This window comes from Peromyscus leucopus, chromosome 15, assembly GCF_004664715.2.
Source record: "Peromyscus leucopus breed LL Stock chromosome 15, UCI_PerLeu_2.1, whole genome shotgun sequence".
Taxonomy (NCBI): Eukaryota; Metazoa; Chordata; class Mammalia; order Rodentia; family Cricetidae; genus Peromyscus; species Peromyscus leucopus.
This window is the reverse complement of record NC_051076.1, coordinates 20,079,838-20,105,450: the sequence shown is the minus strand read 5'-3', so window position 1 is coordinate 20,105,450 and position 25,613 is coordinate 20,079,838. Positions and strand designations below refer to the sequence as shown.

Here is a 25,613-nt window from a genome sequence, read left to right as displayed (position 1 = left end):
TGCATGGCACTAGCGCGCGCGCGCGCACACACACACACACACACACACACACACACACACACACACACACCACCGTTTCTCTAATAAACTTTCAGTTCAACAGAATAAGAGAGTGAAATGGTCGGAATGGGAGGCAGGTATTGTGGACTGGTTACCCAAAGCTATTCATGCTCTTTTTCTCTAAGAGTGAAAAGCTAAAATACAATGTTCCAGCCTCTTTTACAGCTACAGGTGGCCATGGGACACAGCATTTGACAATGAAGTATAAATCCACATCCTCTGAGAGGTCACCTTGCTTCTTGGCCTCTGCAGTCCCTTCTTTTTCCTGTCTTGAGTTTGAACACACCGCGTAGGTGCGGGGGGACAGCAGCCATCTTGGGAACATGAGGTTAAAGGCCACGTGCTAGGAATTGCTAGAGAAGAAGAAATGCCTTGGACTGTCTTAGTTACTGCTCCACTGCTGGGATGAAACACCAAGCCAAGGACAGTTACAAAAGGAAGCATGCAGTTGGCAGTGTCAGGGGATGAGGTCATGAACATCCTGGTGAAGAGCATGGTGGCAAGCAGGTAGCAGGTATATCTGGAGCAGTAGATGAGAGCTCATATCTGATGCATAAGATGCGGACAGAGAGCAAGCCACTGGGTCTAGTGTGTGCTTCTGAAACCTCTAAGTCCACCTAGTGCAACACAGCCCCTCCCACAGGGCCACACCTACTTCAACAAGACAACCTCTTAATCCTTCCCAGACAGTTCCACTCAGTGGGCACCAAATATTCAAATATCTGAGCCTACTGTGACCATTCTCGTTAAAATGACCACAAGAACTCAGTCTGATGGTGCAGGCCTATAATCACAACTACTCAGAAAGCTGAGGCAGGAGGACCATGCTTTGGTAACTTTGTGAGATCCTGTGTCACAGTAAAAATGAAAATGAACAAATTAATAAACATTAAAAATGCAGCTGAGCATTTGTGTACCATGTACAAGGCTCTGGGTTCAATGTCCCAAGACACAAAAAGAAAACAAACAAACAAACAGATTTATGGCTCATGGAGTTATGGTAAGATCAATGAGTAACTCCTTGGATTACTTCTCCAGAATTACTTTTAACAGACCTCACCTATCAAAAACAGTGTTGTTTATCTGTATTTGTGAGTGAACCATTTCCTAACCATTATAGTTACAATATAGCAATTGTGAACACAAACTGATCTTAAATGAAACACTTCATTCATGCATTCATTCAAGAATTCTTTTCTTTTAGACACAGTTTTAAATTGTATTTATTTATTTACTGTGTGTGGATGGGTCTGCAAAGGACAGAGGACAGCTTGTGTGTCTGTCCTCTCCTTTTACCTTGTGGCTCTTGAGGACAAAACTCCAATGGTCAGGCTTGGCTGCAGTCATCTTTACCTACTGAGTCATTCGCTGGACCTACTCAGGAAGATTTCGAAGAGGAATTAAGCCTCCCATTGCCAACTAAGGGCTGTGGGGCAACCAGACTGGATCCACTCCAGAGCATAGTCTGCTAGAGGAGGGGATGTCCGAGAGGCTTCCATGACTCAGGCATGACAACGCTAATGTGGACTGGATCTTGGTGCTATCCATGCAGCAGATCCAACTTTTCCTACTTAATTCCTTCTTCTTTCTTTTCTTTGAGACAGGGTCTCACTGTTTAGCTCTGGCTGACTTGGAACTCACTCTGTAGACCAGGCTGGCCTTGAACTCACAGAGGTCCACCTGCCTCTGCCTCCCGAGTGCTGGATTAAAATCGAGTGCTACCTCTCCCAATTCTTAAAGTTCCTTCTAATGCAAACCCTCTTACATCTGCTGATTCCAGTACTCAAATGGGCTCACGGTCCCTTCTCAAGAAGTAGGAACAATCAGTGATGACAGAAACCACAGGCGGCCCCGGGATAGTACAGGGATAACTTGGTTGAGCCAGCAGAGCTGGATGGGAGACCTGGTCCTGTCGCTTTTCCTTACAACATCTCAGAGGCACAGCTCTGAACCTGAGTTTGGCTTCCCAATTTATTTAGAAGTATTGACATTAAATGAGATAATGATCACAAAATACATCTAACAATGTAAACACCCTACAGAAGTGAGATTCTATCAGATAACCTGATTGCGTGCAAACCAAAGTAAATAGGTTCAAAACGAGGGACAACAGATGAGTAATTGGAGAGCAGTTTATTATCTTCATGGCATTTATTTTGGCTCTTCTTCCTTCCTCGAGAGTAAGAGTTTTGAGATAAGTGAGCCCCATCTGATAAAGTGCTGCAAAGGAGAGCCTTATGGAATGAATTTAAAAGAACTAAAGACAAAATGCTCCTTGGTATGTTTACTGCTGAGCAATAACTGCTATCAATCATAACATAATTCAGTCTCTTACTGTATGCTCTCACAGCCCTCTGGCCTTTCATAGCCTTTTAATTACACGTTTAATGCCACATGTTTAACATCTGTATTCCCACGATACTCTAAGTCCCATAGGTCTTAAGTCTCACCTGGGCAGAGTCAAAGGTCCCAGGAAATAAAGAGTGCAGCTTTGTGCTCTGTTCTACTTCCTAATGCTCTTTGGAGCAGTGGGACCAGCAGCAGAGGTCCCGGAAAGACCTTGCAGAAGCCACCTTGGAAGGTTGCAATCTGCCTTCGCACCACATACCTTGTCCTGGGTTTGGCATCGGATACAGTCGCACTCAAAGCAGTACTGGTCCCTCAGCTGCTTCTGGCGTTCCTCGCTGGTCATCAACATGTCCAGGTAGCAGATGGTGAGCTGTGGGGAGGACAGAGGGAAAGGCTCGCATGGCTGGTGTGCTCATTTTCTTCTACAGTTATTACCGCTGTTAATTCTCAGAGTAAGACATCAACAAGGTGCAGGAGAGAAGGCATCACCGGCAGCCTCTTCCCCAAGAGATGAGAACACATTTTCTTCTTGTCTGGCTCAGCGTACACACACAGACATTACATATCTAGTTTAAAGAACTCGGTTTATAACCTCGACACAGTTTTACATTTTATCTTTGATTTTTCCCCCCTTCCATTAAATAGTAAAACATCAGGAGTTATTTCATGCTTGGGATCACTAAGGTTTGGCCATAAATTCGATGACCATTGATAATCAGAGAAGCCAAATTCACTCTGGCAAACCAATGAGCGGCAGATGACACAGCCAGATTGGCTTTACATACTGGTTTGTGGTAGAGCTGTTTCCTGGAATTTAGGGCCATCTATATTTGACAGTTTTGAAATAAGGAGATATTCTGTCACTTGTTGCTTAGTTTTTCTTTTTAAAAAGGTGAACAGGCATTTATTTCCATTTGACTGAATCCCCAAAACACAGAAATCAAATTCACAACATTGGAACAGAACTCCTACACACACACAGACACACACACACACACACAGACACACACACAGACACACACACAGACACACACAGACACACACACACACACACACACACACACACACACACACACACACACACACACACCAGCTCCCTACTTGGGGAAGGGCAGGCAGGCAGTAGCTCCTATTTCATGCTGTCCAGACTGAACCCCTGGTGTCTCCCTTGACTCTACCATCCAAAACCACTGGGGAGTTTTGTTAGACCTCCACTAAAAATACATCCAGAACCGACCACTTTTAATAATTCCCAGTGTCACATCTGGACCTGGGCCGCCACCTCGTCAGATGGCTCCCCCTTCTCTCTGGAGAAGGAATCTCCCTGCATCCTACCATCTAGCCAGCACAGAGAGTGAAGTCAGACAGGCTTTCTTCTGTGTGAAATACTGCAGCAGCGCCCCCTTTTGTCGGAGGAAAGCCAAGACCTCACAGTGCAACCTAAATGTGGTCCCTGGACCCTGTGGGCTCTAGTCGACACTGAAATGGGGAAGTCCTCGTTTAGAAACTTGTTTACTACTTTTGGTAAGATTGTGTGTGTGTGTGTGTGTGTGTGTGTGTGTGTGTGTGTGTGAGTGATGATGAAACATCAGTGGTGGTGGTGGTGTTTTACTGTCTTTAAATTTTCATTTTTCTAATTTTGTAAGAATATTAGTCTGTTAATACCCTAGTAAAATAAGAGTCGTTCATCACCGGGGATGATGATAGAGATAGAGAAGCAACAGTTTAACACATGCTGCTCCACGCCCTCCCTGAATGCATGGCCCCTCCTCGGATGCTCCCCTCCCCTTTCCCTGGACTCCTGCTGCCCTGGCTACTCTGGCCTTTTGGCTGTCCCTTCATATTCCCACTTCAGGCCTGAGTTCTCCCAGATCCACCAAAGGTGGCCTCCCTGGTCCTCCTGGATTTCAATCCAATCCCATTTTCTCAAGGAGCCTAACCAGCAGCCTATTTAAAACAACATCTTAGTTCCCACCACACCCAATGCTCCTCCCCTCCCCTCCCCTCTTGTCTGGGTTGGTTTTCTTCTTGTAATGTATATCAGCTCGTACTGTAGGATAAATGACTTATTTATCCGCTCTCAAATGCAGAGGTAATTGTGAGGGTCTGGGCGGTGAGGGAAGAGGGGGACCCTGAAGGAGAGGAAGGCAGGATTATCTGCTGGAGGACTTGACAAACCTCCCTCGAGCAAACACTCCATGTGGTTTTCCTTCTACTGAAAACAAAGTATCACGTGTCTACTGACATGATTTTACTTGTTTGAAGTCAAGGTAGGGCACCGAAGACCTCTGATGGAAAACAACTCCAAGGCGGCCTCCTGAAAGCTCCATGAGGAGGAGGAAACCGGGTCAGCCATGTCTGTCAACCCCACGCTGTCACCAGGGTGACAGAAGACAGGGGCTGGGCTGACTCGCTGGCTCATTTTAGGGTCTTTGCATGTTAGAAAGCTACAGTGAGCTGCCTTCCACACAAGAAGGAGTGCCCGCCCCAAGGGGACAGACCTGCCCTTGAAGAACACTGGCACTCCTGCAAGAGTATGTAACACTGAAAACCAGAAAAGGACTGGTGCAGGCCGGAGGCTCCTTCACGTGGACAGTGGCGCCCTTCCGGGGCGGCAGCGGAGCCTGACACCGGAAGGAGCCACTCCAGCCCCCACGGGTGGACCTGCAGCGTACAAGAGGTGCAGAGCAGTGGTGGAAACTGAACTCCTTCAAGCCAAGGCGATGGTCACTTTTCCACTTCCTCCATCTTTCTCCTGCCTTTTGACCTAAAGGCGGGGGTATCTCAGGGGTGACAGAGCTACGGCACCAGGCAAGTTCCCATGATTCCCAGAGAACCCCATGCTCCACAGTTCAAGCAACCGGTCTCTAAGCATATATCCTGGAACATCTTATTGGGAAGTTTGGGAACAGACACTCATCCTGTACCCAGGCTCTCTGGTCCTGGCTCCTTATACAAGGTGAGGGGGTAAAGTAGCTGATGGCATGCTCTCTCCAGAATTCATTCTAGAACGCTGTTTCTCACTCCAGTCACAACCCTGAGTCTCCAGCCTTGCTGGCAGGCCAGGCACATGGCGGAACTTCTTGGGTAATCACAAGCTACTGTGAAGTCACCAACTCCACAGTGTCTGACCACAAAACGGCACTATGAGTGCTAAAACTCATGAGTGGTCATGCTAGGCAGTGAGCGGATAATGGGAGACCAGTTGTCTCATTTAACCCCAATAAACAGATTCTCGAAGTCTTTCTGGGTAGCCTGCAAGTGCCTGAGCCCAACCTCAGCAATGGTTTTCTAACTGCCCACCCCCAACTGGCTTCTCTACCTTTCACCTTCTAAACTGGAGAGAGAGAGAGAGAGAGAGAGAGAGAGAGAGAGAGAGAGAGAGAGAGAGAGAGAGAGAGAGAGAGAGCCCTATCACATCTGATTGCATCATTCCTCTACATGAAGACTTTTAGACCGCCTCTCACTGCCTACAGAATGGAGCCACACAGGCTTTTACCCCTACACGAATTGTAGGTCTACTTCCTAGCCTCAGATGTCTTCTCCTGTGCCCCAGAGTCTGCCTGTCCTGACTGAACAGCTCTGTCTCTGAAATGTAGGTCACCACCGTGAGTCTGTGCCCCGCTGCCTACATCAGTGCCTTCCCTCACCCTTCATGACTGGCTTAAAAGTGCCCCCTCCCTCCTAGATGGGGGGCTCATTATCCGCTTTGTGCCTCTTGCCACCGGCGTGTGCACACTATACTGTGCACCAAAGCCGAGGAGGGGCTGCTCGGGGGCAAAAACATTCCAGAAGCACGCAGCCAGATCGAAACAGCAACTCGATCCCTTTGTCAGCCACAGATAAAAACCTTTATTAAGGGCTCCTAGATTCTCAAGTTTAAATGGAGTCACTGCTCGCTCCGTGTAGGGCTCATTTAGTGGGCACATACATACAAAATGTGGCCATTGATCAACTGAGGCTGTAATGACAGAGAACAAAACGGCATTAAAATACTAATGCTCTGACCACTGCTCTGCCATTTAAGGGGAACTCTCGTGGAAAAATGCATAAATCATTTCTAGCTTTAGAGTAATATCACAGAGGTTTCTGGAACTTGATGATGGTGCCTCTGTTCAAATCACAAGGCAGAGAAAACCTTTTTCTCTGAAACTGTCTTTTCCCATCAACAGCAGAGTGCAGAATAAAACCAAATCTTGTCTTCATTTCTGCAATATATTGTCACAGTTACACATTTTTCCAATACTGGATCTGAACTGAAAAAAAAAAAGACCAAAAAAAAATTGACTTCTTTTTAAAGTCAAACCTCAAGGTCACTTCTGTCCCTTCTCTTTGTCATATAAATTCTATTAATTTTAAATTAATTAATCTATTAATTAATTAATTAACATTTCTATTAATTTTGGCTTCTAAATATTGTATTCTTCACATCCTCTATTCCAAGCCACCACCCAGCCTCCTCCTGACTTCAGACAGTCGTTGTCAACTCTTACCTGGAGGAATGGCCTGACCCTCATTCTTTCAATCTTGTCTACACATAAAATCCCATCACACCATCCTTCTCCTAAACATCAAGGATGGCCCACTGCCTGGCCCTCTCCCCTCTGGAGATATTTACTAATAGCCTCCCACTAGCAGACACTGCTAGGAAATCCTCAGGTGAACAGCATTCTGTAAAAAAGCCCCAGACATTGGTCTAGCTCCTACATGTTCTCCATTCCTGGTTGCAATGGACTCTTCAGTCTATTGCTGTGAATCACTCTTGCTCACCGAACTCTCCACTCAGCCCCTGGGTTCTGTCTCCTTGCCTAGAACTCTAGTTCCTGCTTCATCCGACTTCATCTTTATAGATCCTTTCGGATCTAGAGGTCACTTCTCTAGACGCCTTCCTTAACTGTCCCCCAAGCCTGGCACCTGAATCTGCCCTGGCGCTCTGCTCTGAGTGTCCACGAAGCCCTGTGCACGTTTATGTCACCACACTTCTCATCCTGCTACTGCCTTCTGTTCTGTGTCCCCTTCCTCCTCGTGACAAGGCCATTCTGGTACAGGTATTCCTTAGAGTTTCCAGAACGGCCACCCAGAACGGCCAGCCAGCCAGCACGCCCTCTGTGAATTTGTTACATGCTTAAGCAAACACAGATTACTGAATAAAGAACAAGACCTCCCTAATCCCCAAACACTTAAGACAGAAATATTAGGGATAGTGATATGCTCAATTCATGCAAATCACAACCCTCCCAGGTGACGAGGTTCCAGAAGATGAGGAGCCAATGTGTTTGTTACAACAGCTCCAAGTTTTTTTAACCAGGACTTCACACGAGGGTACCCAGGCCGTCTGGCTGATTCGTGTTCTATCAGATTACAGAGGGCTCCATAGCCTATGCACTTCTGAAGGGCAGCCTTCGGCAGTCCAGCACACACATCACCACAGGTGAGCAGGGGGATGTGGGGCTGATCTCGAACACGTCTCTGTAGGAAGTGGCTGGGTGAGAACCTTAAACTGCCAGAACCAAAAGGAAAGTCTCAATGACTCCCATGACCTCCAAATTCCTTCCACTGCAGAAGGATGGAAATGGTGCTAGTTGGAAGGGCGAGGGTCCAAAGGTGACCCACAGGGTGGTTTGATGCGGAGAGAAACCCAAGGCAGGTTATTTCTAAGGTAAGGTCTGTTACTGTGAAAGTTTCTACCATTTTCCAGCTCTCCTTGTGGGTGGACTGAAATGCTCCCACCCTGAGGTTTTTCCTGGAGCCGTGTGACGTACCTAAAGATGTCTGTCTGGAAGCTAAAAAATGACTCCACAGCACCACTCACCCTCTTGTTTTACCTTAGGAAGTCTCGATCAATGAACATAAACACAGCTGTGAGGCAGCTTAACGACAGAGTGCTCCCCAGCAATGACAGAGTGCTCCCCAGCAGTGACAGAGTGCTCCCCAGCAGTGACAGAGTGCTACCCAGCAGTGACAGAGTGCTCCCAGCAGTGACAGAGTGCTCCCCAGCAGTGACAGAGTGCTCCCCAGCAGGCGCAAGGCCCTGAGCTTGATTCCTGGCACTACAGAAGCAGAAAAATCTCTCTCTCTCTCTCTCTCTCTCTCTCTCTCTCTCTCTCTCTCTCTCTCTCTCTCTCTCACACACACACACACACACACACACACACACACACACACACACACTTAAGAATCTTCTAGCCAGGAGGTGGTGGCGCACACCTTTAATCCCAGCACTCGGGATGGAGAGGCAGCCGGATCTCTGTGACTTCGAGGCCAGCCTGGGCTATAGAGTGAGTTCCAGGAATGGTGCAAAGCTACACAGAGAAACCCTGTCTTGAACAAAACAATCTTCTATTTCAGGCACTTTCTTGTCTCTCCTCCTTGGGCATCTATTCTGATACTCATAGCCCACCTGGTCCACATCAAAACCGAGGAGTCTAGCGAGCAGCAGAGCCAAACTGCAAACTTGGTATCACAGAGCCACCGACGTTGGATTACTCTCGTTATCAGCTTAGCAAGAGCTCACATCTGACAGCAAGCAGGATTGGCCCTCTTAGCCATAGCCTCAAAATGCTTTCTATACCCCACCCCACATGCCTCTGGCCCATGGGGTCAGTTTTAAAGGTTCAGGATACATTTTGATTGGTCATAGCCACACAGCATTAACTGGGCAGGGCCAAGAGATGGTCTTCTTGACGATCTACAGGCCCACAGAATGATGAGCTAGTCCACCCGACGCCCTGGAGAGAAATGCTGCTGGTCTCAGTCAGCTCAACCAATAGAATCAATTCAAGAGTGTCAGCCAGATACTTCCCAGGTGTGAAGCAAGCCCTGGGAGACAGCGAAGAGGCAAGATACAATCTCTGTCCCCACAGCCTCAACAGCTATCCCAGTGCACACTGGTCCTAGGCTGGAAATTCAGCGAAAGGTACTGTGAAGAGGCAGCCTACTTGGTTGGAAATATGTTTGGAGGGAGTCTTGTCAGGCTCAAATCTGTCTCCATAAAATATGGTACCTCTAAGTTAGGGCTTTATGTGGAGGAGGGATGCATAAATGCCATAAAAGCTTATGGCCCTCCATTTTCCTTGCAGTAAAGATCCACTTTAGCAAATTGGAAGGCAGGAGGAAATGGAGTTCTGGAAAACATGACTAATACCAGAGCTCAGCATGGGTGGTAGCCGTAAGGACTCCACACAGACTCCGTGTGGCCCAGCAGCCTGTTTGTAGTTACCTGTGAAATCTCGGGCTTCTGGAAATGTCCCTCACCTAAGAAGCTGGCTTGGCCATCTCCACAAAGCCACATTAGCAAGGCCTGTCTGACCCTGTATCTTTGCTGAAACAATCACCCAGAAATGCTGAGGGGTTTACAAAAGCCCAATGGCAAAGGCCTGAAAGAATAAATCATGTCTATTTTCTTCATACAGAATTTCAAATATCTTCAAAATGTGCTTAGTGGCTTTGGGGGTAAGCCCTGGGGATACTGCTGACAAGCTGGGTTGCTTCTCTACTCATGGAAGAACGGCTGTCCGTTGTCAATGAGATGTAATGACTCCCATGCATGTGCATAAATACACGGGCTCTGTCACAAAAGAACATCACTCAAATACATGTCAGAGGATGATCATGCAGAAAACCCAGCGACCAAGACCAAAGTCTATGCCTAGATTCACCCACAGCTTTGCTTGTGACTATTTCAAGCGGAGCTCGTTGTAGCTGGAAGAGGCCATACCGAGAAGGGCGCTGATGAGCAGGGAGGGCGGGCAGTGGGTTTCCTTACCTCCTCTCCTGCCTCGATTTCCCGCACTGCACGCAGTAAGAGGTGGGGCCCGTTGAACACAATTGAGCAGTTGGGGTCACAGCTGTGGTTCAGCAAAGACATACTGAAGGAAAGAGAAAAGGGGGGGATCATCAATGCTCGGAGCTCAGCAGCTACATAAAATGGGAACAACAGTCAAACATCACTTGGGGGGGCGTCTAAGATGGGTGTGATGGACAGGAAACGGGACTGGGCTCTGAGAGCATTCGTAGGCATGGCCCATAGCCTGCTTCATATGAAGTCAAATGCTTCTCAGAATACAGGCTAATTAGGGAAGCTTGAGAACAGAATCATGTTTTGGTCCTTTTGGGGGATGGGCCGCATTAGATATCATGTGATAAGGGGACCCAAATGAAGGTGGCACTGACAAAGTAACCCGTAAATAGATCCTATCCGAGCTAATAGCAATCACAACAGTCACCCAAGGTGCCACTGGCCCACAGAGGGTCTCACTGCTGAGCTCTGGTAGGGGAGGGCTGTGCCTCTGCTAGATGCCCATGCTGAAGAGTAATCAGGGCTACATGCTCTCAGTAGGTCCTGATGCATTCTGGGAAGGAGCCTCGGCACTTTATTTCCCTGGAGGTTTCATGTGGGAAATGCAATGACTTTACACTATGAACTGACAGTGACTAGGACGAACATGTACTATGTTAGAAGTACTTGCTCAGTCCTGGAGCAGGGTGACCAAGTTCAGCCACCACAACAACCTTGTGAGGACCATTTACAGGTGAAGAGACCAAGGCCTAAGAATGAAATGGCTTATCCAAGGATGTGACTGAACTGGAACCAGGTGTCCTGAGCTCAGAGTCCATGCTCTGAAGCCCCCTACATTGTTGATTTTGATACCTGTGCTATGAACAGACCTGACCTGCAACCAATCACACGTGGGGGCGTGAGAGAGGAGGCTGAGGCTCAGATGCATTGCTTAGAGGAAACACTATGCTTGAACTCTTGAAGCACAAAGAGAGAATGAAAGTCAGGGTGGTGCTAGTCCTGGGCTACACGCCATCTAGGAGCTCCGGGACAAAGGCTGCATAGTGATGGCTAAGGAACACTACACAGGCTACCCCGGAAGGCTCCTGAGCCTCTTCTAGCAGTGAGTGGAAAGCACACTACTGCCAAAGTCAAAGCTGGCCTATTGGTACCACGCTGCCAGTCTGGTGGGATAACGGTGCGCTTCAACACAGGAGGCTAGGGACAAAGCTCAGGGGAGATTTGTAAGGATAACTGAATTCCAGGGCCTGTAAGCATCAGACTGTCCCAAAGTCTGCCTGAGAACAAGTGGTTAAACATGAAGTCTGCCTCATCTTAACAGCATAATATATAACATGGGTTATAAGACTTAACATTTTTACAGCCTCTTGTAATTCAGCACTAAGTTTTGAGTTTGGCAATGGAGCTAGCTGCTACAAAACCTTTCTAACGACCTCCAAAAGGCTGGAGAGCTGGACGGGAGTTAGTTGGTTTGGGGTGTCTGCCATACCTGGGGTACAGGCCAACGCCAACCTCCTGCATCTCCGCATTGCAGATGGTGAATGAGTTGCAGATCACCTGTGGAAACAAGAGGGACCCTTGTTAGACGTTCACTTAAGGAATCTCACAGGCACTCACCAAGGCTTGCGTTTTTTTTAGGGGCTGCTCGGAAGGGTCTCCCCAAGCACGGATGCTGTGCGACTTTAGAAGAACTTTTCAGATACACATGCCCCAACCCAGGGGAAACTCACAGCTTCAGGGAGCATGGAAACCATTAACTGCAGTCTAACCCCCGCACCCCCCCCACACACACACCCGTGTTCTTCCATTCCATGAAATGTTCGAAATTCAAAATACAAGTAAGCTACTCATTAAAAAACTAGGCTCCTGGGGCACTGATGTTTTTCAGACTGCCTGCCTGGTCCAAGGCCCCTTTATCTAAGGAATACAGCAACATGTTTGTTTTTATTCCTGCAGAGTGAGTACACCCTGAGGGCATTTGTGATCCAAGCTGCCCACAGACCACAAAGAGGACAGGAAGTTGCTCCGTGCGGCCACAGCATGTACTGGACACACAGAGCCCCTCGCCGGGCCTGTGGTGTGTACCTGTGCCCTTTGGGAAGATAAGGAAAGGAAGAAAGAAAAACACCACACACGAGGAGCTTTACACACTTGTTTGTGCAGGAGGTAATGCAATGTGTCAGGGGCCACGAAGAATGTGCGAGGAACTCTGGGCTTGAAATCACTAGTCTAAGACCCTGACACGAGACAATACCCACACAGACATTAGGAAGGAAAATCAAGGTCCCTGCTCTCACAGAACTTAAGCTCTAAACAAAAAGAAGAAAGCCATAAGATGGAGACGTTATCACTTATGGGGAAGGTGCCAAGGAGAGAACGTCAAGTGAACGGATGTGAGGAATTCCTGGAGAGAAGCAGAGTCTGCAAAGGCAGACTGACTGACTACTAGAACTTCAGTGGTGTGAAGAGGTTGGAATGCTGCAGGTCCGGAGCCCAAGTACAATTTCGCTCAGGTGATGCCTAGCCTCCTAAAGAGGCATTCCTGGCCCGCCCTGCTGCCACACCTAACATGCCAATAAACAGACAAAACCTCTGGAATAGATTAACCTAGCAAAACCCCATTCTCCACCAATCAAAGGGCTAAGAACGCTACCAGATAGCATCCGAGGCCTATACCTGCGATTTCTCCACCATGGCAGTAACCTTCTCTCTAGTGTTCTCACCAATCTATTTTTTATATTTCTTGATTTATTACTTTGTTCTGTTACTATAAAAGCTGCATGAAACTGTTCCAACATTGGGACATGGAATTTGGGGTAACTTAAATCTGTTTCCATGCCATGGCTGCTCATATTTGACTCTAGAATAAACAATCTCAGATTCCCTTTGAGGTGAGAGCTGTGTTTTTTTGACATGGACATGAGAGAAAGCGGTGAAGAAGCAGAATAAGGTGGCGTGGAAACAGGGAGTGGCAGGGACCATGGGAACGAGCCTGGGCTTCACTGATGATCAAAGTGTTGTAGGTGCCCATCTGAGTTCAGAGGGCGCTGATTCCAGGCTCTAGTGTTCCAGAACAAAGGGCTGCTCCAGGGACTCATGGTTAGAAAGAAGAGTAGGGACATTTATTAAGAAAGGAAATGCACTCCTCTTGAGTACAGGAGTGAGCAGGTGAGCTGAGAAGAAAGCGCAAGGCTAGGGGGCACGAAGCAAACGACCCTTTACAGTGTTTTACATCACCTCCATTTATACAGCAGCATTTTCTTGAGCATGCTCTGTTCCTTAGATGAAGCCCAGGAGAGGAAGGGCTACCAGTCTTTCTTTGCCAATAGGCTTCCTTTATATGTTAATCTTGATGTGGCTTTCCTTTCCCAGTCTGTATTCTCCATTCACAAAGGTGTATGTCACCAAACAAACAAACAAAAAGTGTGGAGGCCTTGGAGCTAAGAGTGTTTGTGCGTACACAGCAAGAACACGCTGATGGAGCCCAAGAAAGCAGTTAAGATGGGAGAGAGCAGAAGAGAGGTGGCTAGATCATACAGGACTTTACAGCTATGGTGGGAATTTTATTTTCCGTGAGACTCCAAGCCAAGGAATAAAGGGGTCTGATTTCTGTTCACAAAGGATCGCTCTGACGGCTGTGCACAGACCAGGCTGTACAAAGGTAAGTGTCCATGTGTACCACATGGGTCACAGGCACTGCCCTACCCCAGGCAACGCCTTGGCCACTGGTGACAGAGGTGGGCGGAGTTGGCCACACTGCCACAGGCTTCACTGGAATACTGCTGATGGAGAATGGAGTCACAGAGAAACCTGGGGTTTGGCCTGTGAGGGGCTGATCATGGCTGTCACTAAGAGGAGGAAGAATGCAAAAAGAACACGTCTGGTCCTAAGTTGGGGAGGGGGCGCGCTTTGTTTTGTTACGGTGAGTTTCAACTGGCCCAGGACCACCTCCAAACCCAGACTAGGAATGAACTAATGGAGTTTGGGGAGCAGACAGGGACAGAGATATGAATTTAGGATGACATATAGAAAGCCCATCAAAAAGAAAGGAGAGACAAGCATGGTTGAGATAGACCATGACTACAAATGAACGCCGGCTGTTAGAGTTTCTGTACCGAAAAGGCTAAGACAGCAGACTTCCATGTCCGATTTACAGGAAGGAACAGAGAGTATGAAAAGGTACTCAGTCCTCCGAGGCATCACCACTGCCACAGACATGGAAGCTAAGTGATGCGTCATTATCTGGCTTCCTCCCACCTCCCCTAAAAGTCTGATAAAACCACAGCTCCAAATCAGGAAGTAAACCAGTGCACAGACATATTTTAAACAAATTCTGGGTAAATGGCTTTACAAGCATCTGTTCTGTATTAAGCTGCAAGGGGGTGCAGCCTGTATATGCCCTCATACACAGTGGACGATAAGAACACAGGGCTAAGGGTTCTGTGGTTGCTTCTTGAAATTTTAAACATTCTTAAACAGCTACGAATTTGAGCGATGCGATTACAGATTTTTAATTTTAAAATTATCTTACAGTATATTCAGAACAGCAGGGAAAGCAATCCACCAACAAAAAGTCAGACCAAGTAAATCAAATTTGCTAACATTAGAATGAAATAAATATTGGTTTTTCTTTTTTTTTTCTTTTTTTTTTTTTTTTTTGGTTTTTCGAGACAGGGTTTCTCTGTGTAGCTTTGCGCCTTTCCTGGAACTCACTTGGTAGCCCAGGTTGGCCTCGAACTCACAGAGATCCGCCTGGCTCTGCCTCCCGAGTGCTGGGATTAAAGGCGTGCGCCACCAACGCCCGGCTGGTTTTTCTTTTTTGAAATATGAAGCAAATTAATGGTTCTTCCCAAGTATTTTTGTTCCGATGGACTCTCTAAGGATGAAAGTCATGAACCGCCCCCCCCCCCCAAACAAAACAAAACAAAACAAACAAACAAGCAAAAAACATTAGTTTGGTGTTTTCCCTCAGAGACAGGTTTCCTCACTTCTGGACTCTGGTGACAATCTCCATTCCTTTAGCAGCATTTACCACACTGGAGCATTGTCCACTGTTACCCTGCCCTACACTGCCCACTGGTACCCTGCCCTACACTGCCACTGTTACCCTGCCCTACACTGCCCACTGGTACCCTGCCCTACACTGCCCACTGGTACCCTGCCCTACACTGCCCACTGGTACCCTGCCCTACACTGCCCACTGGTACCCTGCCCTACACTGCCCACTGGTACCCTGCCCTACACTGCCCACTGGTACCCTGCCCTACACTGCCCACTGGTACCCTGCCCTACACTGCCTACTGGTACCCTGCTCTACATTGCCCATCAATACCCTGCCCTATGTTGCCCATTGGTACCCTGCCCTAAGTTGCTCAGATTGCTTAAAACACTGGGTTTTTCAGATGGTGCCTTGCCCCCAAAGACTCCATTTTACAAGCAGCTTTCAAGTCCATCTTGGGGATGGAGAATGCCTCTGTCCCTGGGTGGACACATGAATGGCACTAAATATGACAAGTACTGATAAATGACTTATTCCTGAGAGTACAAGGGGTGTGACCCTATAAATTTATTGAAGTGAATTGGGAGTATAGGAGTACCTGGGTATATTAAACTCATGCCACAAAAATCAGGCCCAAGAACTTATCGAATACATCCGACCAAGGAAAGGATACAACTTCCCCACTTGGATCACATAGAGTGGGGCGCTGAGAGGATGATGGCCCCAACAATCCATAACCTGACATCCAGCGCATGCATCAAGGGATGGACAGGCAAGAGAACTCCTGCTTGCCCCAGAGGCTTCAGCTTAGCTCTAGTTCCTACTGCTGACGTGGCCGATTCAAACTGCTATCCACCTGTCCACCTGTGCACACCTGGAACTGCTGTCCATCCATCTACGTGGACCCAGATCTGCCCTGCACTTCACCCGGTCCCTGAAGCTCAATTCTGACATTGCATCTTGACGCTACAGCCAGCAACCAGCATCCTCAGATTCTTCTGGACCTGGGCTTTGTGTGCATTACCTCACCTCCACTGAGTCCACTTTACATTTCTATCAGATTCCAGCTCTGCCCTCTTAGGTCTCTTAAGTCATACAATAACCTACATACACAATTATTTATATCCATAGATGCTATGTATGCATTTACTATGTGATGTGTAATGTGTGATCTGAAAGTTAATATTAGTAATTGAGGCTATCAAGGAAAGCAACACTATTTGGCAAATTGCTGTCAATGATACCGCGATGACTTGTGAATTTATTGTTATCTAATAAATTCTGACATCATGGAGAAACACAGTCATGTTTGTCTACGTTTCCAACATAGGGAGCTCACGATACCCATTTACTTGGTGGTATGTAGAACCAGGCAGGGGGAGTGGTAGTGTTTCATTCATTGTATTCTCATGCCTAGCACAGTACAATGCCTGCCACATAGAAGCCACTACTAGACATATTCAGACAGACAGACAGACAGCTTCATCGATGTGGTCCTCAGCATTCCCAGGGCGTCAATAGAACAAGGTCAGGGAAAACGCAAAAAAAAAAAAAAAAAAAAAAAAATCATAGGTACTCTCCAGATGTGGAGGAGAGGTGGAGTCTGGTCCATGGACAAGAGCAGGTGGGGGGTTACTCTTCCATCTTCCCAATCTCCGTGTGTCCCGCTGACAGCTCTTCCTCATCTCCAGGCTAACTCAGCTTTTGCTTGATTCTCTTTTCTTCTAGCCCAGGGGATAAGGATACAACCATATCCAAGAGATGAGAACAAAGGCTTGTCTGATACTCCACCTAACGGCAAGGACACAGCGGGAGAGGGCTGACCAGGGTACGGCCAGGAGCAAGAGGGCTGACCAGGGTACGGCCAAGAGGGAGAGGGCTGACCAGGGTATGGCCAAGAGGGAGGGGCTGACCAGGGTACGGCCAGGAGGGAGAGTGATAACCAGGGTACAGCCAGGAGGGAGAGGGCTGACCAGGGAATGGCTGGGAAGGAGAGGGCTGACCAGGGTACGGCCAAGAGGGAGAGGGCTGACCAGGGTATGGCCAAGAGGGAGGGGGCTGACCAGGGTACGGCCAGGAGGGAGAGTGATAACCAGGTACAGCCAGGAGGGAGAGGGCTGACCAGGGAATGGCTGGGAAGGAGAGGGCTGACCAGGGTACAGTCAGGAGGCAGTGTGTAAGGTCCCGACTTCCACCCCCAATACTACAAAGGAGAGGGGTAATGTTCTGGACACAAGCACCTGCTGAATGAGTGGGTTGCTTTCCTCTCCGCAAGCTTCTCTTACAACTTCTCCTTTTCCTCTTTTTCCTTCCTGCCTTTCTTCCTATTTTTCATGGTTATCAATCTGGCACACTCAAGTGCTAGACACTACAATATAAGTAGGCACATGCTACAATGTAAGCAGGGTATTTTCAAATGTTGCTTAACGAACTCCAGCCTTCGGGAAGGAATTCTGTTCCTTCTCGGTGTCATTTTAATAGCTATGCACTAGTCTTGTTGGGAATAAAAAAATGTTAGTCATTTGCCAGCTCCCACTTTTACTAAAAAATGCTGGGTCTTGGGCCAGTGAGATGGTTTAGAGGTTAAAGTTCCACGCTATAAGCCTGACAGCCTGAGTTTGAAGAGGAAAGCAATTCCTGAAAGCTACATGGAGTGGAAAGACAGAGCCAACCCCCGGAAGTTGCTCCTCTGACCCTGAAAATGCATCACAGAATGCACTTGTGCCAGTAGCTGCCCACATCCATCTATCATGCATATCCACACAAAATGATGATGATGATAATGAGAGTGAGGATGATTAAGAGGAACAGAACCAGAAATACTTTGCAGAGGTCACAACAGCCGCCATGGCTAGATGTCCCTCTCAGGTTCCACTTGCTGTTGAAAGAATAAGTGGATGATACAGATACCCACATGTGCTTGGCCCATAATTTGAAAGTAACTGCTCTTTCTATTAAGGAATGAAAGAATGAAAATCATGTCCAAGAATAAATTTTACACATTTTAAAAGCATTAGCTATGCATAAACAGTTTTCTTAAAAAAGTCTTGCATGATAAAATATTAATGAATGACTATTTCATGCAAGAGGCACATTTAGAAAAGCGTATCAATAGGATTATTTCAATAAAAAATGAGAGACACTAAGCTAAAGAATTCCTTTTAATAACCAAGTATGGGCATTGCTTCAAAAATATTTTCTATGACATGAAACTAGAAAATATATTTTATTATTATTGAATATGAAGTTATGCTTGAGTTTCATATTTTTTCCTTTAAAATAACCAAGAGTCTATATCATGTCACCCTTTGTTAGATCCCAAAAATCTAGTGAGCAGGCACAAGTTGGTCACTGAACTATATTTTATAAAAACCTTCAGAGTGAAATTTGAAAATATACTACAACCAAGTTTTTGTGCCATCTGGTGTATGTTCTAGGTTTATAACCTCACATTCATGTTCTGAGGTGAAATGTTCTCCTGTAGGAGAGACACAAACATCAACTGATGCCAGAATACAAGCTGGACACCATAGAGACATTAACTTATTTTAGGTATTATGTGTTCAAATTCCACATCTGTCCTCGAATTTTTAGAACTCTATGTCATCTACTGTGGCAGCAAATGCCATGTAGAATTGGAGACAGGAGGTAGGGTCATCACTGTACTATCACCTTGGAAGAGCAAGGCTGAGCATCTATCTATAAGACAATGGACAACTGGACCAGAGCAGAGTAATTCTGCACCAGACCTGAGGGGCAGCCACTTCTCAGCACACATCCTCCAGTTACTAAGGGCTCCGCAGCCTACTTCAAACAATAACAGTTCCACTCTTCAAATAACATAATGAAATTTAAAACGTTTAATAAGCGGAAACTTGGTCTCTCAACATAAACATAAAGTGGTTCCTCAAAGACCGTCTGCACCACTTTATAGTATCTCTATCTAATGCCTGAGTAGAAGGCTTGGCACACGGACTTCAACACAGACTGCTAATTAGTAGCACTAAAGGTGAACTTTCAAACGAGCTTACCGCAGTTGGTTTTATTAAGTTTTCTGAGTGAAAAAAAAAATGGAGCTAGAAAGAACTGGCAGATTATAAAAGCAAAATGCAGAAGTTTTCATAAAAAAATAATTGTCCTAACTGTCCTGCTCCCAGCCCATTGCTATAACTAGTATTTCTCTAGCTTTGAAAGCCCAGTAAGTACGTTAGTCAGGGCGTATTTTTCTCTTTCAGCTGTGTATGACATTTTATTAAATACAGATTGGGCTTTTAAAAAATACTTTTCTGTTAGCCCCAAGGGTGTGCAGTCTCCAGCAGGAACGGCAATAGTGTCGAACTGGGTCCCTGGAAAGGGCCGAGAGAGGGGAAAAGGCAACATTTCTCAACTGAGGGCTCACAAAACCCAGCGCTAACCTGTCTCTAGAATGTTTCCAGTACCGGTGTTGAAGAAGTAATAACCAAAACAACGATTGTTCCTTCGTTAGCAAGGTACAGGACAGCCTTCACGGAGGGTCAGCAGGCATGTCTAATCAGCTTTATTTAATCGTTCTATAATGAATATTGATATCAAAAAGAATCACATTGTACTCCATACACACAAGCAATTAGTACTTGCCAATTAAACATTTAAAGGTTTCAACACAGAAAGCAAGGATGCTGGAAGACAAGTGATGTGAAAAATGACCATTTTATAAATTTGTCTCAGGATATTTTCATGACATCTTTAATCTGGCTGAAATTCTTCCAAAGTATCTGAAGATGTTAAAAATGTTAGAAAGAATATTCTACTTGTATTTTTAAAGACTCTTTACGTATATAGTATACGTATATGTGTATAAATGAGTGTTCCATGGCACACCTGTGTCTGCTCTCAGGAGTTGGTTCTCTCCCTCCACCATGTGGGTCTCAGGGATTGAACTCAGTCTGTCAGGCTTGGCTGCAATCACCTTTAACCACTGAGCCATATCTCTGGCCCACACAATTCTATTGTTAACCAATGGAATGAAGAGAACAAAACTTCTAGTGTGTCCACAGGAATGTGCTTATTTAACTACTAAAACCTCTCTGCTATCCCATGGTTTATGAAAGGAACACAACAGTTACAAAATGTAACCTTGCTGGTTTCGTTTTTATTTTTTAAGTCAAGGTCTCAATATATAGCCCAAGCTGGCCTCAAACTTGTGATCCTCCTGCCTCAGCCTCCTAAGTTGTGGGGTTATAGGCATCTGCCCTGTGCCCTAGCCTCACTTTTTTTTTCTTCGAGACAGGGTTTCTCTGTGTAGCTTTGCGCCTTTCCTGGAACTCACTCTATAGCCCAGGTTGGCCTCGAACTCACAGAGATCCGCCTGCCTCTGCCTCCCGAGTGCTGGGATTAAAGGCGTGTGCCACCACCGCCCGGCACCTTGGTAGTTTCTTAAGGAAAAAATTCTAAGAATGTTGAGCATCAAATTCTTGAGTATAAGATACTACTTAAGACCTAATGCAACAAAAATCTGTGTTAGTCATGTGGGTTTTTTTTTTTGTATAAAGTTAATTTAAAGAAAATCAAACTATTTGTATATCATTTATTAAATAGAAAATTCTTACATGTTATGAATTTTATTAAATATCTTTGAAATTACCTTTACAATGCAAATCAAATAGAATACAAAATAAAATAATCTTAAGATAATTTCACTATCTCATCTATATAGCAATATACTTGGACAGGTACATACTCCACTGATTGACCAACTGCAAAGTGTCTGTCACACTTCAAGCTCTGACTATATAGCTGAGCATGCCATGCATGAAGGATGCATAAGCAATAATGTTTGGCCAAGACTAAAATCAGCATCAAGGCCAACATCCTAAATGAGGAGGCAGTAGCCGTAGACTGGTTTGGTACTCTCTATCCCTTCCAAGGCCACATCACCAAGTGCAAGCACATGAAGCCCCTTTGGATACCACACTGGCTTGGTGAGAGCTATTGACATTCTCATTTCCTAAGGGCATTCCTCACCACATCAAATGACCATCTTTGATGACAGAAAGCAAAATAGGAGTGATATCCTCGAGGCCCTGCAGGAATCTTTCTGGGATGCTATTACCCGGCATCTCATCTCATTAAGGCCATCGGATGGGAAAGCACTCACTGGAGATGTCCGTCAAACACGTGTAAAAGCTGGAAGCTCTGCGATGCTATTTCTATCATGTGATCTCCCTTCCACACCCCCAGGCTCACAGCTGCTATGATACCCTTAAATAACTTATAAAAAGACATTGTCGCAGGTTTCTATACCTCTACCATGGAGTCTTTTGTCACACGTTTCATTGAAGTGTATCCCTACCCAAAAGCCAGTCACAATAAACTCAACTTCCTCCCCCTGGAGCCTACTTAAAAATTCTTTTGTTTAGCTTCAATTTAAAAAAGTTCCCTTCCATGATAATCTAGTTTCATATTTTCTTTTCATGTAACAGGCATAGAAAACCACCCCAGGCAGGGTCTGTGTTCTTCACTGTAATCTGTCTTAGCTCTAGCTCTGAGTTCCTAAATGACGTGTGCTGGGTGGTTTACATCACCCGAATGAGGCTGGATTGAACATAGCAGAGTATGGCTCAAACCATCTGTGTTTTTCCATCAAGCTAATGGAGAAAATTACAGAAAAATGTTCCATGAGAAAGTTAAGACTGAGCACTAACTAGCTGCTTAGTGGAGTTCCCCAAATGTAAGTTAAATCCTGGTGCATGCTGAAGTCACTGTCAGAATGCAGGGGGGAAGAAGAAGATTCCCCAAAGAATTTCTGACAGCAAGGGTTTCTCATACTGGTCAGGTCTGACATGCTAGGGTGTGACACCCAGAAGCATACATCACAGCGTATGAAGTGTGCATGGCTCCGGTTCCAGTGTGGTTCTGTAGGAAGGTGTTCTGTGAACTTGTATTCAGGAATGTATCAGACTGTAGTAATGTCTTAGTTAAGGTTTCTACTGCTGTGAAGAGACACCATGACTACAGCGACTCCTATAAAGGAAAACATTTAATTGAGAGGCTTACAGTTTCAGAGGTTTAATCCACTATCATCATGGCGGGACATGGTGGTATGCAGGCAGATGTGGTGCTGGAGAAGGAGCTGAGAGTGGAAAGGGAGCTACACCTTGATCCTCGAGGCAATAGGAAGTGGTCTGAAACACTGGGTGTGGCTTGAGCAAACATGAGACCTCAGAACCTGCCTCCACAGTGACATGTTTCCTACTCCAACAAAGCCACACCTACTCCAACAAAGCCACGCCTCCTAATAGTGCCACTCTCTGAGGCCAGTCGCTCTCATAGTCTCTCAAAGTATGTTCTATTATCTTCAGAAAAAAAATTAGAAAAACAAATCACAGCCGTATCCTCTCCCCCACCATCTCTCTCTCTCTCTCCATTGCTTATAACTGCCCTGCCCTTCCTCCTTCAGCTCACGTTCACAGAAGGCCAACCTTCTTGGCCAGGAAGAGTGAGAAAGAATCATCAAAGCACGGGTTTAAACGACATACAAACCTAGGCCCGGAGAGACACACACCAGGCCATGGCTGCCGAGTATGCGAGCCGTCCTCACCCATCCTTCCAGTCCCTTTGCTCAAGCAGACTGTTTTCTCACGCTGTCCCTGGGTCTTCTACGCTTCATGTCTTCTGGTCCCTGCAGAGCTGGCAGGTCCCTTTAAATCGGGCAGTCCTCTCCCTTCTTCATCCCTGAACTACCACGAAGTCCCTTCTTGGGAGAAGACCTCAGATCTGCCCAGCTGGAAGAGGGCGATCTCTTGGCTTATGAAGCAGAGCACTGGATCGCACACCTACCCCAGCATTTGGCACACTTAAACGGAGAGTTCAAAAAATGCTCCGTGAGTGAATACAGGCTGAGCACATTTAATCTCAGTGACTGTTGCCTGTAATAGCTTCATACAGACTGCCTAAGTTTGGGAGGCTGAAACAGGAGGATAGTGATTTTGAAGACAGTTTAGGCCACAAAGCAAGTTTGAGGTCCATCTTGGTGATCAACAAGATCCTGTACAAAAGTTAAAAATAACAGAAAGGGATTGGGGTGTCACTCAAAGGTGGAGCACTTGACTGGATTGCATGAGGCCCTGGGTTCAAGCCTCAAGGAACAGACAAGTTCTTATTGCCCTCTCCTTCTTTATTTTATTGTATCCTCTATTTCTTCCTATAATAAACACTCATTCAGCAACCTACATAGACAAGATTCTGAGCTACTCAAAGTCTAAGAAAAAATTCCCACGCCAACTGCACTTGTGCCCAACGGATTAGGTCCAGGTCACCAGAGTAGTTGGGGCAGGCTGGAGAAAGCTCACTGGAGAAGCGACACCAAGGGAGGGGCCCAGAAGCTGCAGTCGTGAGCACAACGGAGACCTCTTATTCCTCATGGGGTGCAATGAATATTGCCATAAATGCAATACCTAGACTTTCCAATCTTCAAGGTCATGACATCTGAAAACACTAGAAATGATCATTAAAAAGTAGAAGAAACGGGGACGAGGTTCTGCCCCAGCAAGTGAGTGAGATGCCCCATTACTACCTTGGTTAAAAAAGACACGTAAAGCCCTGCGCTGTGTCCGTCCGCATGCCACCAAAGTGACAAGCGAGAAGTATGATCATGATTACTGTTTTTCACAGAAAGGGCGGAGCACAGGAAACGGTGATCATGAGGAGAGCAGGGACAGCCGTGGGGACATCAGGCACCTACTTGTCCTCAGTGTGCTCCTCCGTGACTTGCCAACCTGAAATCCATGCCTTTGACCCACTGGAGCAAAAGCGTCCCTAAAACGTAACCACACTGCTCGAGAGAGGCACACCCGTCATTTCTCCGTCACTAACACTGTGGGATGTGTCACATTCAGATGTCTCCTGACCACAAGGAGGTGGCAGCCAGGATCTCCACAAACACAAGGCCAAGAACTCAGCTCTTTCCTGAGGCAGCTGCTCACATGCGGTCATGCACCAGCTGAGAAAACTCACTTCTGCAGAACTCCTAAGGAGAGGCCCGGGCAAGGCCAGGTCTGGGGCCTGGGACCATTCGCAACAGAGACTTGCTTATTCATTTATTAAAGAACTACGATGTGCCCAAAGCAGTCGCAGGCACTAGGAAGGAGAGAAAATTACCCCTTTCACCATTTTGCTTTATTTCATTCTCCAGGTATGTCCAGGAAGGTTGAAAAACATGTTACATTTCTCTCCAATTTTGACAAATTTTACAGCCTTCCTTGGCCAAAGATGATTTCCCTACTATCAGCCATATTTCTTTGTGAGTGACTCTGTCATAATACAAATTGCAATAATGTCGGATGACATTCTAATCTGTCAGATCAATTTGGAAACACAAGAGTCTACTGCTCTCCAGCGACCCTGGGAGGCACTCGGCCTCCACGCTCTCTGATCCTCCACGTGCAGGATTGCTGGGGATTCTGAATGCCGGCTGGGAGGCAGGAGCGGCATGCCAAGCTTTCGAATGCTCCACTTCTTGCTGCCTAACTGCAGTAGGCCACCATTCCTAAATTAGTGCCACAAAGAGAAGTGCCACATTCTCTCCTGGAGAGGGCGGGGATGATTAATCAGCTGCAAAAAGAACACGTGGCTAAAGGAAGGAAGAGAAAATGAAGCCTGACACTTTGTTTGGTGAGTGTCTCGGGGTCTGTGGCCACTCACACACAGACCCATCAGAGACAGAGAAAGAAAAAAGAACCCTCCTCCCAGCTCCCCTCCGACAAACCCCACGGCTCTCTCTTGTCTCACAAATGTCTCCTGCCCTCTATCACATCACATTTGAAATCATGGGGGAATGAGGCTTTTTATGTGGGGAGAAGTGTGCTAAATTGCTCACGTGCCTGCATTTATAAACCACTGGCCGATTCATCTTGAATAGGAAAGGCCCAGAAATAAAAGGCCAGAGTTGAGCAGAGAGCTGCAAACCAGAGATGTTGTGAGGATTAATTGAGAAGATAAAAGGAGGCCTCGGAATGAGTCCTGGCACACAGGAAGCATAGTAAATGGCAGCAACCAGAAGAACAGTCCATCAATTATCAGACACCCTTAGCTAGGAAGGCATATTACACTAAGAAAAATCGTTAACAACAGAACCCCGTCAGGCCACCAGTTGTAAGACAGATTCCAACGCCCAAAATCTTGTGTTACTGAAATATTACATATATATACATGTACACACACACACACACACACACACACACACACACACACCCATAGAGACCTCGAGGCTTCTGGAAGAAAGCAAGTTGAAACCTAGAGGGACACGTCTGTCACTACAGCCACTTGAGGCTGAGTTTCTCAGCATCTCTCTGTCTCCCGGAATCTCCCCACTGAAAGGCTGGGCAGTTCCGGCTCTCTCCCTGAACTTTGAACACCACCCAGAGGCAT

At 46.4% G+C, this 25,613-nt stretch overlaps 1 protein-coding gene across 3 annotated transcripts in view; it reads right to left on the bottom strand.

Annotated features, from left to right (window-relative positions):
- The window catches only part of Smyd3 (SET and MYND domain containing 3), a 575,124-nt gene that overhangs the window by 124,996 nt on the left and 424,515 nt on the right, over nucleotides 1-25,613 (bottom strand). For all 3 annotated transcript variants that reach the window (XM_028865490.2, XM_028865491.2, XM_037211193.1), the window contains 3 exons: nucleotides 11,697-11,764; nucleotides 10,175-10,277; nucleotides 2,669-2,779 (listed from right to left, as the gene is read on the bottom strand). In XM_028865490.2, coding sequence (XP_028721323.1) covers nucleotides 2,669-2,779; nucleotides 10,175-10,277; nucleotides 11,697-11,764 — 282 coding nt within the window. The remainder of the gene's footprint in view (nucleotides 1-2,668; nucleotides 2,780-10,174; nucleotides 10,278-11,696; nucleotides 11,765-25,613) is intronic.